The 20,192-nt window shown below is 44.9% G+C and overlaps 1 protein-coding gene across 1 annotated transcript in view; it reads left to right on the forward strand.

The window, feature by feature from the left end:
- Positions 1 to 9,634, forward strand: part of ofcc1 (orofacial cleft 1 candidate 1) — a 67,885-nt gene extending 58,251 nt beyond the window's left edge. The window contains exons 16-18 of the mRNA XM_029246466.1: positions 906 to 1,115; positions 7,573 to 7,714; positions 8,587 to 9,634. Coding sequence (XP_029102299.1) covers positions 906 to 1,115; positions 7,573 to 7,714; positions 8,587 to 8,660 — 426 coding nt within the window. The 3' untranslated portion in view covers positions 8,661 to 9,634. The remainder of the gene's footprint in view (positions 1 to 905; positions 1,116 to 7,572; positions 7,715 to 8,586) is intronic.
- Positions 9,635 to 20,192: the final 10,558 nt, after the last annotated feature.

The raw sequence follows: 20,192 nt of genomic DNA on the forward strand, positions 1-20,192 counted from the left end.
TTCCCGGCCATCTGCTCTGCTCTCGCTGCGGTAAACGGCCCTCCGTGAGGAGCTGCGTGGCCTTTTCAGCGGCCCGGCAGGAAGGGAGAGCGACACGCAGCGGATGGCCGAGTGACGTTAACGCATCGCCCCGACGTTCCTTTATGCGCGCGCCGTCCCAGAATGCCGCGGTGCGAGCAGGATAAAGGGGACCGCAGTGATTGAGTCTGACACGTGCGAGCGTCTGAAAGCAGCAGCTTCAAGGGAAGCGCCATGATCTTCACACATGGATGCCTTCGAGTTACATGACCTATATAACACGTTACACGCTCTGCTTGCTGTGCGTACGACCCGAGCGGAGGATCACGGTGCATTACAGGTACGGTACGAGTTCGGCACATGTGGTCACCATGGGCACCAGGTTCGCTACCCCCAGCGGAGTTCTTGTGTCCATCAGAGGCGGCGCCGGCCCGGCCGCCCAGTGGGAGCGGGCGGCCTTGCGCCGCGTCATTTTTCTCCACCGTCTTTCAACCCGAAGGACGCGGAACGGCTGTTTCCGTCTTTTTCTTGCAAATGCCTTCGAAAGAGGTTTGGTGAGACCAAGATGCTGCGAAGTGCAGCTCACGAGATCTTCGGTCGCTGAGCGCCGGAGATTCTCGCAGCCTGTTGCCAAATACTGTCAACCAGTTTAAGTCTTAACAGCACTGAGTTGTGGTCCACAGGCGTGTCCAGGTGACCGTGTGAAGGAAGTGTTCGGTCCTGTCTTATGTCTCTCGCCCTCTCTTCCTCTCTCTGCGAGTGAGTCTCAACCACATTGACTAATTAGAGTCCTTGTCTGGGGTGTGTGTGTGTGTGTGTGTGTGTGTGTGTGCGCGTGCGTGCGTGCCCTTTGTGGTGGTGGGGGTGGGGGGTCTCTGTCTCACTAGGTGGCAGTGTATGACTACGTGTGGACAGAAGACACCCCGTCCCACCATGACACCTCCAGCAGCCACCCCCCGCATGGCAGCAGACCGCCGAGCACGTCGCCCCCCCGGGGTCAAACCAGCACCCACGTCGCCATCTACACCCTGCATCCGAGCGGCTTCCGGGAAGCACACCGGCACTTCCTGCGGCAGCCCAGCGGGGCCATTGTGGAGGTACATCTCCCCCAACTCGTCTCCAACCCCCCGACGTGGTCGCCTCCCACTTGTGCCAGCGCTGGTCGCACCACACGGTGAAACAGGCGCACACAGGCGTGAGGACCAAAAATAAACACGTTATAGTCGAGTGGTTCCAAAACTGCTTCGGTCACAACGCTGGTGACCCCTAAACACTCGCACACACACTCCTAATGACAACTGATGTTGATACTTTGGGTTCATTTAAATCGGTTTAATGAACTAATTACCGATACAGTATGACAGTTATGTTATATCTTCCTCTGAAGTATCTTACAATTATTGTTTCAGTATAATAATATTATGTCAACATAATATACCAACAATTCAGGGTAAGTACCTTGCTCAAAGGTATTGCAGCTGGAGGCAGGATTCAAACCGGGAAGCTTTGGGTCCAAAGGCAACAGCTCTAAATACTACACTACTAGCTGCCCCGCTTATTATGTTTGACTCCACATACAGTAACCTTGACCAAAAGGCCAAGTAAGTGAAGCAATACTTTGTTCGTAGTAACTAGATCTCAGCCTCCAGTAAACAGGTTAAAGCACCGGTATCAGGTTGTGAACTGTCGACACGTGAGAAAGTCCAGTTTTTCATATACAAAAAAACTTGCTTTTCTGGAACGTTCTTGGATTATTCGGAATACGCAACAGAGCATAATGAAAAAAAAAAAACTCCAGTGATAAAACTCGTCTAGAACTGTTATAATGTACATAAACCAAACTTTTTACTTTAAATGAAAAAAAAAAAAGAATTAAAAATGATGCATTTGATAGCTAAATTCAAAATTCCAGAATTATTTATCGTAAGACATTCAGGTTAGAATAGGCTCCTTCCCGGTCTGCTTGATGCTCGAGAACTGGACAGAAACACATCTGCACATACTACTTGCGTAAGTGTATATGGATGCTGTATTATCCATATACAGGTGTTCTACTTTAATTATTTTTAACTATTTCAATAACCCTTCATATTGTGCTGGGGAATAATCCCTGCTACGTTGCTTTTGAATAACCCGCTCCAGTATTTTTTCCTAAGACTGTCCCGTCGACCCTATTTGGGTTGTGACCATGGCTTTGAGAAGCACTGCCGAACTAGGAGAGAGTGCTGCAGTTATGCCAAAACACACACACACACACACACACACACACACACACACAAGGACTGGTGACACACTGTGGATTTTGTACGATATGAATCAGCTGGTGCTGACGGACGTTACGCTTTCTCACCCATTTCCAGCTACTCAGACTAGAAACCATATCAGCAATAATATCACAGCTTGAATAAGAGGGGTGGTAGCTGGTGAGCTGGAGGCCGAGGGGGCCGCGATGCCCCCCGCTGTCTCAGTAAAATGCACAACTGAACGTGCCTTTTAGCGCAGAGTGAGTCACACCCCTGAGAGCAGGATGGAGAACCTCAGCACTGTGAACAGCGTAAAGTGTCGTGTCGAAAGTGAGATTCACTGTATGCCGGAGACACATTGTTTGCTCCAAGGAATTGTGCTTTTCTAAGCAACGTGGTTCTCTGCATCCACTAATGAAAGCATCTATAAATAATACAAAATACAAAGTTATATGGATTCCTTATAAATATCTATTTCCTTCTGAAGTTTGTAGGTCTCGAGGGAAACGGTAATGATCGATTTTTATCGGAAATTATTGGTATCGGGTTCGTACCGATGGCCGATAAACAGATTCATTTGTGCAAAGTATATTGGTTCCTCGTGTTATGAACTTTCAAGTTACAAATTTTCAAACATTCACATTACTCCAATTCCGAAATTTTTCTCTGCTGTGGGTCAAAAGAAACCTGTATTTCCACTCTCAGCCATTAGTTGGCAGTAAAGTGCAACCAGACATAATAGGAGCGAGATATTGTTTTATTAATCTCTTTTTTACAATGTGTGTCAGTCTTGGTGATCAGTAACAGGATAATCACAAAGCTTACACATATTCATGAAAATCTGGGTTTAAATAATAATAATAATACTAATAATAATACTAACACAATGAGGGTGTTTCACAAACTGGCTTCCAGCATTATCTAATTTTAATCTAGTTTTACATAATCTACTTTAGGAATAAATTTTACCCTTTTACTATTTTTATTGATTGTGATTTAGTGGTAAAAGTGAATTTGGAGTGACAAAAAATATCTTTTTGCACACTAATGGTCAAAGTTGTGTTAGTAAGTTTTGGAGTGAGCACATATAAAGGAAGGACAAATATTTTTATATATATATATTTTTTTTTTCCTGTTAGTGAGGAATACAGGCATGATGCCCTTGTTCAGCGCGGACACTCAGAGCCTCAAGAAAAGTGTACATATTTAAATTTGTGGCCTGTGTAATTTTCCCGCAGCTCATGACATGAGCCAAAAACACGAGTGACATAACATAGGACATGGGCGCAGGCAGCGGCACGTGAACGGCTCTCAGCGTAGCTGTTCCTCGTCGTCTGCGGCAGCCGGGAAAGTAATCGCGGCTCCCAGCTGCCGTGAGCCCCGGATCCGCGCCGTCACGGGAGAGGGCCCTTTACATATTCAAACGGCGCGGAATCGAGTCTCATCGGAATATTTACTGCTCTTTGTATCGAGATACATCGAGAGGAACCAAAGGGCACTCCCGGCGCTCGGAAGAACACTTGAGATGATTTTATTACTGCTTTATGCAATTCTAGCAGCAATATCTGATAGGGGCTGCATACAAACTGGTCCGCAGATTTAAGGTGACAGCTTCTTGGAGAGAAATAACATTTCGGAAGTACTTGCTTTGAACAAAAGCACAGTCCTGGGGACTTTCAGGGGTGCAGTTAAAATGCACCAGTGTGCTATACAAGCCACGCATTTTTCCGTACTTTATATTTCCTGCCGTAATGATTCTCTTAAGTCTGCAGGACTTCAGCTGTATATGTAAATCATAACTTTTATTGCTTTATTTTTCCATGCAGATCAGTATTTATTCAGTCGCTGGATTAACTGGATGGATGTTTCCTTTCATATTACTGTTAAAGTCTGGTTATCCCCTCTTACCTGCCTTCGAATAAAAGTATTTTAAAGGTTGTGTCAGCTATCAGTATTGCGTGTTAATCGAAGAACAGAGGCAGCAGATTAATGTGATTAATTTACTGGAGGCTGAAGAGAAATAGAGTGAATTGGGGGGGAAAAAAAATTCTGTTTACCAGTCGCCCGTAAAACATGTGAAAGGACAGAAAGCCGGCGCTCAGAGCAGCTTTTTTCTCTGGGCGAACAAACGCGTGGAAGGCTGTACAAGTAAATGTCTGCAAATTCATTATTCTCTGTGGTAAAATCGCAGCAGGTTTAAAATGCCTGTGTGCGTTTCCTCCGAGGCGAACGCTTAATAGTCTCCGGTCTGAAATAGATGGGTTTGGCCAACTGTACGGCATCAGCTTCCCAAAGCGAGCGTCTTCCCCGACATATGGGGGGCCTGCCCATTAACATGCACAGCTACAGCTCCAACAGCTTGAACATTACCTTTCAACAAATTATTTATGATTTGAATAAAAGCTGATAAGCATCTACAATGCAATCAATAAAGGGCTGTATTTTTATTTGAACTTCAATGGCTTGTTTTCACTTTACCGTGGTACAAATTCCAACCTCCGATGGTCAGCAGCGCAACACCTTTGCCAACGAGGCACTTTTATGAACTTACATTTACGTTTATTTTTTTAACAGACGCTTTTGTCCAAAGCAACTTCCAATGAACTTTATGTGGTGTTATCAGCCCACACACCTTATTTACCGTGGTGACTTAGACTGCTAGATACACTACTTACACTGGGTCATTCATCCATACATCAGTGGAACACACACACTCTCTCTGTCACTCACACACTATGGGGGAACCTGAACAGCATGTCTTTGGCCTGTGAGAGGAAACCAGAGCACCCAGTGGAAACCCACACAGACACAGGGAGAACATGCAAACTCCACACAGTCCAGCTCCACACAGCTTTGACATACAACTTAATTTTAATTGTGAATAAACACAAACTGACAATGTTGTTCTTCCCGTGTAACAAGGAGGTGAGATTCCTGTGGCCACTTCATTTGCCTCCTGCCTCTGGGACACATGCGCAAAAAATGGCATTTAAAATCTCTGCCCTTCATTGGTATAATTTGCCACGAGAGCTCACATTAGCGGCACTCCTACCGCAGTTTCCATGACTCAGCTCTCCACATCACCAGATGAATTCATGCTTGCCAATATTGACCTAATTTAGGTTTCAAATATGCAACTTAACCTTTAAAAATACCTTACAGCCACATTAATTGACAAACTGCATCAAATCTGTTCATATTTCATAATTGCTCCTTCGTGCATTTTATTGGTTCTTTGAAGCTCCGGATCACGGTTCAGTTACTAAGAGGTCATCGGAACCCTTTAGAGGAAAAAAAATGATTTATTTGAGGACCACTTCTTAATTTTCGCCCAGAAGAGATGTCCTTGCTCTTGACCACAGCACAAAGAGATTACCTTGTCTTCCCCTCAGGTGTATGCACTTTGTTAGAAGATCTTTTCAAATTATACATGGTATTATCCCAGGCAGAATAACGTAATAACTATGGTGGACCTTCAGTGCTGTGGTTCACTAAATCAGCATATATATATATATATATATATACAGTTTTTTCTCTGTGTAATGTACCAAGGTTTCTAACCTCAGACTGAAAAGTATATAGTACACACACACAGTTTCAGAACCGCTTGTCCCATACGGGGTCGCGGGGAACCGGAGCCTACCCGGTGACACAGGGCGTAAGGCCGGAGGGGGAGGGGACATACCCAGGACGGGACGCCAGTCCATCGCAAGGCACCCCAAGCAGGACTCGAACCCCAGACCTACCGGAAAGCAGGACTGTGGTCCAACCCACTGCGCCACTGCACCCCCAAGTATATAGTATTTATATTATATTATTTATTTTTATACACACACACACACACACACACACACACACACACACACTGTCTGAAACCACTTGTCCCAAGCAGGTTTGCTTGACCCTAACCTGGCAACACAGGGCGCAAGGCCGGAGGGGGAGGGGACACACCCTGGATGGTATGCCAGTCCGCCACAGGCCACCCCCAGCAGGGCCCGAACCCCGGACCCACCACACTGCAGGCCCCGGCCAAACCCGCTGCGCCACTGCACCCCCATACCAGAAAGCAACTAAGAACTAAAATGAACCGGCACTGTTTTTTTTCCTTAATCAGGTAGTGCTTGGTTTTGCAGGCTGTGCTGGATAAACACATTCTGTTATTTCTCTAATTAATTTTCCTTGGGATGAAGCAAATCAGTTTGTAAAAAAGTCTGCCCCATTTGCACAGTAGTGGTGTATTCTCTTTCGCGGTCGAACATGTTAATAATCCACTCTGTCGGTTTCTGACACATTCTGTGTAGGTGAAGCGGCCCTGTGTGTTTGACCTGGTCTTATAATTATGGCCACAATAAGTCATTTTATCCTGAGTGGCCGTTTCCTTAGTATAAAAACCCAGGATGGTACAAATTTTAATAATGGAATACAGGCAGTCCCTGGGTTACAAACGTCCGACTTGCGTACAACCCGTAGTTACGAACCACCACCCGTAAAGCGTGCTATATTAAAAATTCGAGTTACATACAATGGTTCGTAATAACAAACGGCGCTACTTTGGGACACCCATCAACACATTGCGTGTGATCCCAATGTAGGACAAAAATTTCCTTCTTTTCAGTCGGGCCACGTTGTTGTTAAATGTCTCGTGTCTTACTGTATTTGGGTTTAAATTTTTAGTTTTTACCCTCCCCGCCATGACACGTAGGATGAATGTAATGGAAGTGATGGTGATGCATCAAAGAAAAGGAAAACAATAACGATTGAAACTAAAGTGGAAATAATAAAGCGATCAGAGAAAGGAGAAATGCCAATGAGCACTGGAAAAGTGAACATTAATGTTTTTTATACCCAAACACACACACACACACACACACACACACACACTCTCTTTCTCCTCCTCCTCTCTCTATTATAAATACTGCAGTAACATTTATCATTATCTCTTTCTATATCTCTCTCTGGTTACATACTGGTTACATTTATGATTATTCTTATTATTATTTTTACAACACAATTACATTGTATTATTATTACTGTACTGATATATTAAAGATGTTTTAATGTATTCGGAAGTGCTACTTTAATGTTTTTTTCTGCATAGAAAGGTACACTATATACTATATATTAAGACAAACATTTAACTAACTGACGTTAGATACCCACCGTACTGAACTGTTCCGACTTACGTGCAAATCTGACTTAAAGACAGAACGGAACGCAACGGAACTCGTTCGTAATCCGGGGACTGCATGTATATCACTTCCTTCGGTTCTGCGCAGGACACTGAGCTTTGGGCTGCGTTGTCTCTCCGAAGGTGACGGCTGACAGGGGCGCCGTGGTCCCTCCTCGGGGGGTTCCGGCAGGGGCGGCCCACCTGGGACAGGTACCGGCGGAGGGCAGCGCGTCGCGTTCTACGCAGCGGCGCTGTGCACGGAAGAAAAAGAGGGCTGCGTGGCGTGAGTGTCGAGATCCATGTGACCCACAGGGACACACGCCTTGGGAGGGAGGAATGAAGACGGAAACAACACTGCATTGTAGCATAATTTAACTGGGAGCCTTTTACTCCTCTCAGTGTGTGCGTGTGTGTATGGGGGGGGGCGGGGGTGCACCCATTAACAACTCTACCATTTCTGGACCATGTTCACTAATGCTCACTTTAGGGACAGCACTCGTAAGTTTGCATTCATCAATGCTTACCCTTACCTGCATATTATTTTGCAGTATTTCATTTTTTACAATTCATTTTGCTACTCTGGTGCTTATTTTTCGTTTGTAATGTGTTATTTCAACAAATGCATGCTAAAATAAGTATGGACAATATTTCCATTTCCCAACCTTTTCACTTAAACGGTACCATTCAAATGCCCATTCAAATGCCCATTCAAATGCCCCAGTTATGTGGTTTGGGGTCCAGTGCGGTTACCAGCAGTGTTCAGTCCCCAACCCTGACCCAGCCAATAACTAAATATGCGTATGTATAGTATGGTGTATATATAGTATAATACAGATATACCAAAATTGTAATATAAAATTATAGAAATAGGGCAGCAGGTGGTTTTAGAGTTGCCACCTTTGCACCAGAAGGACTCATGTTCAAATCCCACCTCCTGCTTTAGTACCCTTGAGAAATGTACTTATCCTGAATTGATATCGTAAAAATTACCCATCTGTATAAATGGGTAAATCAGTAGCTTCAACTGTCAGCTGAGAAATAAAGGTAACATTAATAGCAATAATCAATATAGTAATGATATGATATGATATGATATGATATGATGACGTCGAGTGCTGTCTGTGGGCTCATGTGCATCTTTGTCATATTTTGCAGGGTCTCACCGAGTGGAGCCAGCAGAGCGAAGCTGCAGTGACCCCAATGCGGCAATGGAGCCCCGCGACCACTGAGTGCACACCGCCCCAGCGCTCATCGTGGTCATCATGCTGAGCTCGAGCAGCCGATCACTGTACTGGTGCGAATGGTCTGGAAATAGAAGTGCAGGTTGCAAATGCCCCCCCGGTTTCTTCACGCATCCCGACTTTGGCTCATATCAGATGCAGGGACACCGACCTGCGCAAAATCGCTTTGACCGTCCAGCTCAAGAAGCTCCCTGGATATTACTCAAACATGCGGCACAAAATATGATTATGCTGGATATATCAGAACAAGAACATACATATTGCCCATCGTAAGACATACTGTATAAGCAGGAAGCATAAATATGCTGAATGGGAAGGTCATTCATTATCCAGTAAACAATGCAAATTAACGATTCCATTAGAAAATGAATGAGGGTCATTAGGTCTTCATTGCTGCCCAACCGAAATGAAAAATGCAGATTCTAAAAGTCACTAATCACGGGGTAGTGATAAAATATCAATATTGGGCACACATTAAGCTGGATAATATTCAGGCTGGCTTGATTTGTATTGAATATGTGTCTGGTGACTGGGCCTCGGTGTAATGAACTGGCCCACAAATCACAGCTTAATGGGAGCCTACTTACACATATTGCTTAATTAAAGGTTGTGAGCTTATTAACATGTGTCTTTGGCGTTGAGCACTGGCCATGTAATCTGTGCTCTACTGGACCAGGTTGTAAAGGTTTTATGGCTGGGTCATCATATTAAACTCATAGTTTAAACCCTAATGTTAATAAGGTGTCATTTACGCTGATAATGATTTTATGAGCAGTCATGACCAAACTTATGGCGGAGGAAGCATTTTGGGGACCGTCCAGCGGTCAACACTTTTGGCCTTGAAGTTCCAGCAGCCAGTGACAGTCCTCGCATCTACAGCATAGAGTAATAACCCAACCGCGTATCATCAATTCAGCCTGATAAGGTGTTTGTATAGTATCAATACAGTATAGGTACAGTATGGGCACAGTACGAAAAGCTAACATAATGATCAACAGGTATTTTTTTGCTTTCTTGTAACAATATGGTTCTTAATATAACACATATACTGCTGTTGCGACCCTATTGGGGACAAGCGGTTGTTCACGATGGATGGATGGATGGATGGATGGATATACTGCAGTTGGTCTCCTGGACACAGCACTTTACCAGCTGCTGTTTACAGACTCCTCTTCTGTGATGCTCCAAGAAAACACTTTGTGAAGCATGGAGAAAACCACAGGGCGACCTGATCACTCGCTATACCCCAACCAGACTGCTGTGCTGCTCCACCTCTGCCCGCTTGGTGGTCAAACACATGAATGGTCCAAAGTCAAAAGCTCAAAGGTTTTCGGTTCTGGTTCTAATGTGTTGACCTCCCCTGCTCCCTCAGAACTGCTGAATTTCTCCATTGTTTGTTCATTTGTTTGTTTGGGATTCAGTTCTAGCTACTTCATTAAATATTTTACTATAATTTACTCAATGTACTTGATATAGTATAGTATAGTATAGTACTTAATTTTGCTGTGCCTTGGAGAAGACCATCATGAATGTAACATTATAAATACTTTGTATTTCTGTTATTAGTACAGCGTGAACGAAATATTTTTATTGCGAACCATCTGAACAAAGCCAGATTTTTTTTTCCCACAACTGATGTTTGAAAATCGGTTTAATTCTTACGTACTGCTTTCCTGTAAACGGCATAATTTTACATAAATGAAATGGTACAATTATATCAACAATCATTTCCTCGATCAGAAAGTATGATTCCTGTACTTAATAAGGTTTTACCTTAAATAATCCTTTCTCTTTCTACTGAAATGCTAATTTCTTGTCCAGTCCAATTCAATTGTAACTGAACAATTACAGAAAAAGTATAGCAAAAAAGAGTGACAGATCTTGTAAAATACGTTTCATCACACCTCCATATCGCAAACCCCGGGTCCACGACTGTTGTTTGCGGACCTTTATTTACCGTGCTCCCGTTTTAAATATTCACCTTATATAGTGTATGCAAAGTGCTGTATGTAAAGCGTCCACTGAGAAGCGCGAGAGCCGAATCGATCATATCATTTTCATATTTTAATTTATTTTCCCCCGAAGAGGCTAAGGCAGATGTCCTGTTCAGAGGGAAATAATTTGCAGAAAATATGAATATGCAAATTTTGTCACAATGTGGAACCTTGTAATGACTGGAAAATGTTCTCACCATATTTCATTATGCAGAGGTCATTGCTTAATGTAGGCAGCTGGGACTTTGGGTTTTATTAATTTATTTATTTTTTGTCTTTTTACGCCGCTGCAGTTCCGCAATGGATGTAGTGCTAAAGTTTCACACGCTGAACACAAAGAGCAGCAGAAACAGCAGCGCAACACCTCATCGCAACCCTTCTCGTATCCCTGGCAACCGAGCGCAACAACATTTTGAGCCTCTCAACACTGGATTTCTCACATAGGCACCTTTCGCACAAAAAGTCGAGTTTATGCCCGTTTGCGTTCAGCGGCAGCATCATTTGAAAAATGTTTTCCTCCTGCTGCATCGAACCTTACGAGGGGAATATCAATGAGTATTTGCTGGCAGCCAACTGACTTTATTACACTAATCATTAGGTAAACTCATTTCTTCTTCAAATAATCCTGGGTTTGAATGCTAAAAATGTAATGAACTTCATGGTTCATTGTATCTGACATTGCTTAATTAATGGGTGCATTTAAAGTACATAGGCCCCGGTAATTGATTTATATGCCTGATTTGCGCATACAGCTGTTAGTTCCTGTAGGAAAGTCATCACTCAAACGCGCCCGTTTTTAACAGACATGGAAGGTAGCGAGAGGCTATATTAACCTTATAATTTGGCATCGAGGCTCATTGAAAAACAACGGCGTTCAAAGCGTCCCTTTATCCGCTGCGGGAGTCCTTCGCTGTGTTGAGCGGCAGGAATTATTAATATTCACATTTCCATGTTTGGGCACATGAAGAAGAGCCTCAGTCTGGGTTATCCTAACCGCACGCTTTGCATGCAGGATTGTTCAGCGGAACAGCGTTCAGTTGGCTAGCACGTCCGCAGGCCTTCCCGAGATGCCCGTAGACCTGCTTCACCTTGAACGCTTGTGTTCCAGCTGTGGGGCATCACTGGGTCTTAAATTTATTTAACGCTGCTCTCCAAAGGGACTTACAGTGTTAAGCTACTTACCCATTTATACATTTACTTATTTAGCAGACACTTTTCTCCAAAGCAACTTCCAATGAACTCTATGTAGTGTTATCAGCCATACACCTTATTCACCATGGTAACTTACACTGCTAGATACATTACTTAGACTGGGTCACTCATCCATACATCAGTGGAACATACACACTCACTCTCTGTCACTCACACACTAAGGGGAACCTCAACAGCATGTCTTTAGAGTGTGGGAGGAAACCAGAGCACCTGAGGAAACCCACACAGACATGGGGAAAAACATGCATGTGCCACACAGACTGAGCAGGGATCAAACCCATGTCCTCTCACACCACCCAGGTGTTGTGAAACACCAGCGCTACTCGCTGTAGCACCGTGCCACCTGGCTGAGTAATTTTACTAGATCAATTTAGGGTAAGTACCTTGCTCAGGGGTGCTGGAGCTGGAGGTGGGATTTGAACCCGTGACTTTTGTGTCCAAACGCAGCGCCTCTAACCACTACAGTACCACCTGCATAGCTTGATGGTGCCTTTTCAGTTGCTGAAGATGCAAGTAAATCTTGCATTAACTTAAGAGCAAGAACTCAAAAAAATTAATATAACCTTTAATTATCTTGAATATCCATAAAAAGCCGTTTGCCCTTTACAGTCGCTGCCTGCTCTGGCACCCAAATCACTTGAAAGGAGAAAAATTTTTTCACAGTCGCTGTCACTATTAGTGTGTTGTGAATCAATGGCCACATGCGCTCAACAAAGCTAAATTTGTCTTCGCCCCCCATCATGCGTGCGTATGTGAAGAAATATCATTTTTGGCCCAGTTGGGCAGAGCAGTCTCTCACCTGAGCAGCGGGTTCGGCGTATTTCTATCAGCCGCCTATTGATCTGCCCGAGTGCAAACCCTGTGTGTTTATGAGCAATGCGGCGCCTGGAGCGCGCGCACACACACACACACACACACACACACACACACACACACACACACACACACACACACACACACACACATGCGCGTGGAACAGCATATCTTGTTATATTTTGAGTGAAATTGCGCCGGCAGACATGGAGTAACGCGGCCCGAGGGGCCGACGGTGCGAGAGTTGGTCGCTGCATGTTGTCAGGTGCTGCGGCAGATGCATGGAAAAATTTTAAAAGCTTATAAATAAAAAGCATTGAAATCAGTCCATTAATTCGACATTGTTTGAGTTTTCGAAATTCAGAATACTTTTTTTTATTGTCCTCTACATTGCCAAGCAATGCCACAGAATTTTTTTGTTTTACTTAAAATGCATTTTTTAAAATTAAATCGTTATTAAATTGCATTATTCTTACTGTATTTTCACTGTATTCTCCAAATTTTTTCTTCGATTTGTGTTGAATTGCATCAGGTCTGTATGAAAAAATGAGGGACCTCCGAGATCTTTCTTCCAACTGTCGTACAACATATACAGTATATCATACTAGTCCAAGAGGAAATTAATAAGGCCCTAAACGCTAATGTTTGTTTGCTTGTTTTTTTTTTTTTTCTTAAATTCAATTTAAGCAGCAAATGAAGCCTGGCAATAACTTCGGTTCAATTTGTTGACTGTAGCGAAATAAAATTTTTGAATGAAGATTTATTTTGTCAGAAATAAATCACTGCCATGAGGAGGAACAAGAAATAAAATGTCAAGACTTTTTCCCACGTAAAATATTATTCCACGTGGAAATTTCATGAATACATTTTCAGGGCCCGGAATAAAAAAGAATTCATCATTAAGTTTGAGCAGACTCCAGTGTTACTGTGGACATTACTCAGTTTCCCAGAACGTTTTTACATGTCGCCCGTGCCAGGGACACGCGCGCGTCACGCCTCGGCGAGGGCGGGTCACCGGGCCTTTCCGGCGGCGCCGCGTAGGACCCGCGTCGAACTGTTCATGTGAGAACTTGCGGAATCTCTTCCTTAATAGCCGTGTTTTTATGGAGTCACCGAGAGAGAAGTCACTACAGTTCCTCAGACAATTAAAAAGTAATTTTCTTAAATGTCCTCGCAGGAATTTTTTGCCTCCTTTTTTTTTTTCGTCTGCGAAGAAAGCATTTAATTGCTCCAATCAAGCATGCGAGTGCGTCGCTCCTCGCGGTGTCATTTGTACACAGCGGCACTTAGAGCCGCCCAGTTTGTCACCGTTTCCGCCGGAGCCCCGGCGAACGTTTAATTAGGGCCTTCGCCGCTCTCGCACCCGGGTTGCATGAAGGCAGCTTTACAGTCGCTCAGAAACGCATCATTTCTCGAGTTACATTAGAGCAATTATAGTCCGTGTGATGTGTTGCACATAATGAGGAACTCTATTACATAAATTATTTTTTTTCTTCTTATTATTATTATTATGAGGGGGGTGCGGTGGCGCAGTGGGTTGGACCACAGTCCTGCTCTCCAGTGGGTCTGGGGTTCGAGTCCCGCTTGGGGTGCCTTGTGACGGACTGGCGTCCCGTCCTGGGTGTGTCCCCTTCCCCCTCCAGCCTTACGCCCTGTGTTGCCGGGTAGGCTCCGGTTCCCCGTGACCCCGTATGGGACAAGCGGTTCTGAAAATGTGTGTGTGTGTGTGTATTATTATTATTATTATTATTATTATTATTATTATTATCTATTAAAGAGACTAAGGGGGTCCTCTTCAACTATGAATCCACATTCTTATGATTTCAGTGACAGTGCTAATGCAGATAGATGTATTATTATTATTATTATTATTATTATTATTTTCTCAATTTTATGGAATTGTACATGTATAAGGGAACCGCTGCAGGAAAACACAGATAACAGATGAAAGTGCGACCCGATGAACACGTGTGTGTCTGCTGAATAATTTTTAATAACAATTTGTTTAATAATGGAAAGCCAATGCGTGTGTAAATGTACATGTAACCTCCAGACAAGATGAATCAGCGCCGCTTCGATGTTCCTTTGCATTCATGCGTTTGTCAGCCCTCTGTTTGTCAGCAGCTCCTTTCACCTCATAGCATCAGAGCTGACATGTGAAATAAATTCACCTTTGTTGTCATTATTTCTGTTCTTATGACAGTAAACTGCACATGAGATGTCAGACGTCCGACGGGAGCTTCCAGCAAAGACGGGGCTGAACGCGGCCGAGGGATGGAACTATTCACTGTTTACCTATAAACAGAATGCAGCGTAATATCTGCGTGGCTTTCCATCCCTGTGTACGTTGACTAAAATGTTCAATTATTCAATAAGAAATGCTCCCCTTTTTCATTTATTTATCAGACAATTTCCTCCAAAGCAACTTCCAATGAACTATAGTGTTATGAGCCCACGCACCTTATTCACCGCAGTGACTTACTCTGCTAGATACACTACTTACACTGGGTCACTCATCCATACATCAGTGGAACACACACTCTCTGTCACTCGCACACTATGGCGGAACCTGAACAGCATGTGTTTGGACTGTGGGAGGAAACCAGAGCAACTGGAGGAAACCCACGCAGACACGGGTAGAACGTGCCAACTCCACACAGACTGAGTGGGGATCGAACCCATGTCCTCTTACACCACCCAGGCTCTGTGAGACAGCAGCGCTATTCGCTGTGCCTCCGTTTTAAAACATTTACCCATTATACCAATAAGAGGGACAGACTTTAAAAAGAATTAGAATCCGATATAAATTGAAAAAAAAAAACCCTTCAATATTGTCTTATTCAGCCAAATATCACACACACATAAATTACGACTGATGTCACACCTGGTTCTGAACACAGCCACCCGCCCTGGATCTGCACCGCAGCCAATGTTCTATAATGACAGTATGTTCAGCTTTACAGCGTCTGAAAAAACCCCAGAATTTTACACGGCATCTGGCAGGAAAAGACCGAGCGAGGCTTTCGAAATAAATTTTACTCTGTTGCGGGGGATGGGGGACGTGCAGCTCGACACGTTCAAACAGGTGACGTGAATTGAATGGACTCTTAACTACTCTTGTGTGCTTTAACACGGCAGTAAATGCAAATGTTACGGCTCCATGGCGAAGGCCCAGTCTGCGCTGTAAAACACCGTCATTTACTCCAGCGTCAGATATTCACCAGTCGCTGTATTTTCATGCAGCAAAATGTTATTACTCCTTTAAAATCATCGCGTTCAAATGTCATTCCTGTAATTACTTTTAGCATTTTTGGTTGCACTGAGATTTGAAGTGTACAGTGAGGTTAATGATAGAACTGCAAAGATGTATCTTTACACCTACATGTGTTTGCTACTTTTTATTTGGTCGTATTATATTTACCGAGCTGGACTCACACTGATTTACCCAGGGGCAGCAGGGTCAGTTTTATTGTATGAGTTCAGGGTGGATTCACATGTGAGTTCTTCAGATCCAAAGGAAGCAGCTCTAACCGCTGCGCCACCTGCAGGCCCGTTGTGTCACCTCTTTACACATTTAGCAGAAACTTTTCTCCAAAGCATTTTCCAATGAACTCCATGTACTGTTTCAGCCCACACACCTTATTTACCAAGGTGACTTACACTGCTAGATACACTACTTACACTGGGTCACTCATCTGGGTTACTTGGTTTTGCCCGTCACTCAGGGTAGAGAAGACGTCACCAACAGTGGTTTTCCAAGCACTTGTAAAATCCCTTGAGGTATTTGGTACCACTTCTGCAGTAAGCTGAGAGTTTCGCAGGGTGGGGTTGCCACCCTCACACCCAGCCCTCCTCTTTTTATTCGAACAGCGTCGGCCGAGTTACCGTGTTATTAGGTACCGGAGGTAAAACAAACGTGTTTCTTTTAGAAGCTCGTGAGGATGAGTCTGATCACTCGGCGAATGCCGAGTTTGACAGTTGAGATGTAAGCATCTTCAGCGCATAGACTGTGGTCTGAAATTAGGGAGTGTTTTTACTGAGGTTGTCAAAGGACCGCAGTAGGTGGGGGGGGTCATGGTTACATGACTGTATGTGATTTATGCAAATTATACAGAGAGCATCGAGAGTTTTTATTATTTTTTGACACACACACCGAACGTATGCTTGATCGCTGATGCGAAATGCAGAGACGGAACTCTCAGAAATGGTACATCTCGACACTGGTGTCGACCAGGTGTTGACCAGGTGCATCCGTTCACGGTCAGTCTGTCAACCGATCCATCCATCCACTGTCAACAACCACTGATGCTCATGCAGGAACATGGTGGTCTGGAGCCTATGCTGAAAGTGCAGGGTATGAGGAAGGGTAAATTCTGGGTGGGAACTCAGTCCATTGCACGGCAGCCACACACACACACACACACACACACACACACACACACACTATTACACATATGGTGATGAATATATATCCAATATTTTCCCAACGCATCTGTTCGGTACATTTTGCGCGAAGGTCTCGTGATGTAAACTTAACGAGATAAAATTCAATGCCGCGTTTTGCTGAATAAAATGAAATCCGCTGGCCCCGCCCACAGTTAAACGATGGCGCCCCGGCCGAAGTCGGTTTGCTCCGTGCGGCACAACGCGGCGCCGCTCCGTGACCGAAGGTGTGTGTCGGTACCGCACTGAGCATATCCATCATGATGTAACCGTGAGCAACTGGGATCTAAATTACCTTCATCTGGCATCGTTCCAGCACTCTATAAATGAGGTAATCGTCCTTGACTATAAAATTAGCATTTTCAAGACTTAATTGCCATCATTACATTTTTTTGTAATTCTATTAATTTAACAGAATGGGGTATTTCGTTTTTATGGTTATAATTTGCATTAAACAATGCGCTTATAAATAGAAAATTCTCAACAGTGGAAGGAGAATAAGGACAAGGAGCACCACTGAGGGGAAGTTCAGGATGGACATGGCAATGTGAGCAAAGTGGAAACGTGCGCGCGCACACACACACACACACACACACACACGCACAGAGTGAAAATCATGCTCCAGCTCAAAGGCTCACAATGGGCCCGTGCCTTTGTGTGAAGTTACTGGACCTTGCGTCCTAATGGACACCGGTGCACTCCAGCGCTCCGCGGCCCTCACATTTCTTTGTTCGCCTGTGTGTGTGTGTGTGATGTCACTTGCGCTTAATCCAGCTCTGCTGCAAAGATGCCATTTAACAAGAAAGCAGCGCTGACGTTCCTCCCTTCTGCGCCGCCTCGCCACGCTCCCGCTTAATCCCCCATGTGTGCCGAACGGCGCCGGCGCCACCAGATACCCGCCTTGTACTCTGTTGACCTTAAAACTCCTGGCTGCCTTTTATGGCCAAGGAGTGGCCTCCCACTTATGTAATGAAACACAGATCATTAAACCCTCAATGAATTACTCATTTTAATTAGTTGAATGGGAATGAAATAAAACCCGCTTTTAAGACACGCTATAAAGTGTCATATGTCAAGGGTTTCTGCCGTCCAAGTGCCGGGGCGTCTCTGCGGCGAGTCGGCCGCGTGTGTCCGCGTGGAACGTGACCGCCGTCGACACGCACAAGGTTGCCCGGTCGCATGGAGTTTGCCGGCAGCAGCTAACCTGTCGGCGCAGGTAAGAGACGGTGTTCTGCTGGGGGGCGGGGGAGGGGCGGTGATGGACTGTGTTTTGACCGCGTCGCACAGCATCCCATCAGATGCCGTAAGCAGCGTCTGTAGCCCCTCCTCAGCACCTCCGCCCTCGGTGGGCGCTGTGGGCCGACCGTGAGGGGCCTTCGCCGCAGTTTGGGGCCACGGTCAAGAAACGGGGGCCAGTTCGGTCAGTTTTGGTAAACACCTGTCTGACAAATGTAAAATTGGAGTATTTCTGGTAGATAGATAGATAGATAGAGTAGAGGCATGGGTCCTGTTCTCTGGTGGGTCTGGGGTTCATGTCCTGCTTGGGATGCCTTATAATGGACTGGCTTCCCGTCCTGTGTGTGTCCCCTCCCCCTCCAGCCTTGCGCCCTCTGTTGCCGGTTTAGGCTCCGGCTCCTCGCAACCCCGTATGGGACAAGCGGTTTCAGACAGTGTGTGTGTGTGTGTGTGTGTGTGTGTAGATAGATAGATAAAACGCGTGAGTCATACACTTTCACAGGGTCTCGCTTCGCTGGGCCACAGCTCTGCTCTTTGCTGGACCACTGTGTGATGGACATGAACTGCAGCGGACCGTGCAGCAGGGTAACGACCCCCGTTCCGTTTCGACCGCTCGCAGCGCGGTTACCGCGAACCTCATACGCGGCCTGGCTTGCGACCCGTGACGGCCGGTAAAGAGCGGTAGCCCCGTCAGCAGGACGCAAACATCTGGCAAAGCAGAAATAGTCAGACAGTCAGTCAGACAAGTTAACTAGTCAGTGTCACAGTTAGTCAGTATTTTTATCAGGCTTTGAATTAGTCATGACCTTCAGAGCGAAGACTCTATTCTTGTACCATGAGTCATTTAATAACACACGTACTATTTTACAATACACTGTAACGAATGTTTGCGACAAATTTTATTATGAACCGAAAAACGTTTTTTAAAATTTTATTTTCACTGTGTTTTCTCCAATTGTCCATTGTTAAAAATATTTTAAAAATTACAAATCTGTGCATTAGAGGCGGTAAAAAGCACACAAAGAGAGTAGGAATGTTGGACTGGGTTCATTCAAATAGCTTCCGCTGTGCTTACGGCTCATGTCTGGGATTTTTCGGCCTGATCGGCAAGAAGATGATGAGTGTTTTTTATGGGACAAATCGGTCGACGACTAAACTGAATAGTTACACGGCATATTTTAATTTTCGGTCGTTTTTAAATTTTTCATTTCTATTTAGCTCCTAAGAAAAATATGAACAGTCTTACAGCATTTTTTTCATTACAGCTATATCTGAGACTTTTTCAGAAACTACCCGGTGAATAAAGTGAGCTGCATCTCCATTGTTAAACTTCGATGTCCGTGTAGAAAAAGAAGCGCTGAAAACGGACGGATGCTGACAAACACTGTACCTGTCACGCCCACACCTGCGAGCACAACGGCAACATCTGGTACCAATAACCCCGGCCAGGTATAAAGGCGGTGCCGTCTGGGTACCGGGTGCGAAATCTTGCGAACGCCTCCCTACGTGGCTTTGTGACCTTCAGCGGTCTTCTCCCTGAACCCTTTTCCCCGTTTCGTGTTTTGACTCTCCTGGTTTCCGAGCCTTACTTGATCTCCCGGTTACCGAGCTTTGCTTCGCCCCCGAAAACGACGTCCGCGCCTCGAAGACCCGCTCCCGTCCACGGCCTCCGTTTGCCTCTCCCTACGAACGCGCCCACACTTGGGTCCAATCCCCTCCCTCTCCTGGCCTCGGCGGTGACGGTACCTTTATGGGACGAACTAGTCAACGAGCAACATTGAGCAAGAGGTTGTGGAGATCGCATATGCTGTTTCTTCTCTTT

Source organism: Scleropages formosus, chromosome 19 (genome assembly GCF_900964775.1).
Source record: "Scleropages formosus chromosome 19, fSclFor1.1, whole genome shotgun sequence".
Classification (NCBI taxonomy): domain Eukaryota; kingdom Metazoa; phylum Chordata; class Actinopteri; order Osteoglossiformes; family Osteoglossidae; genus Scleropages; species Scleropages formosus.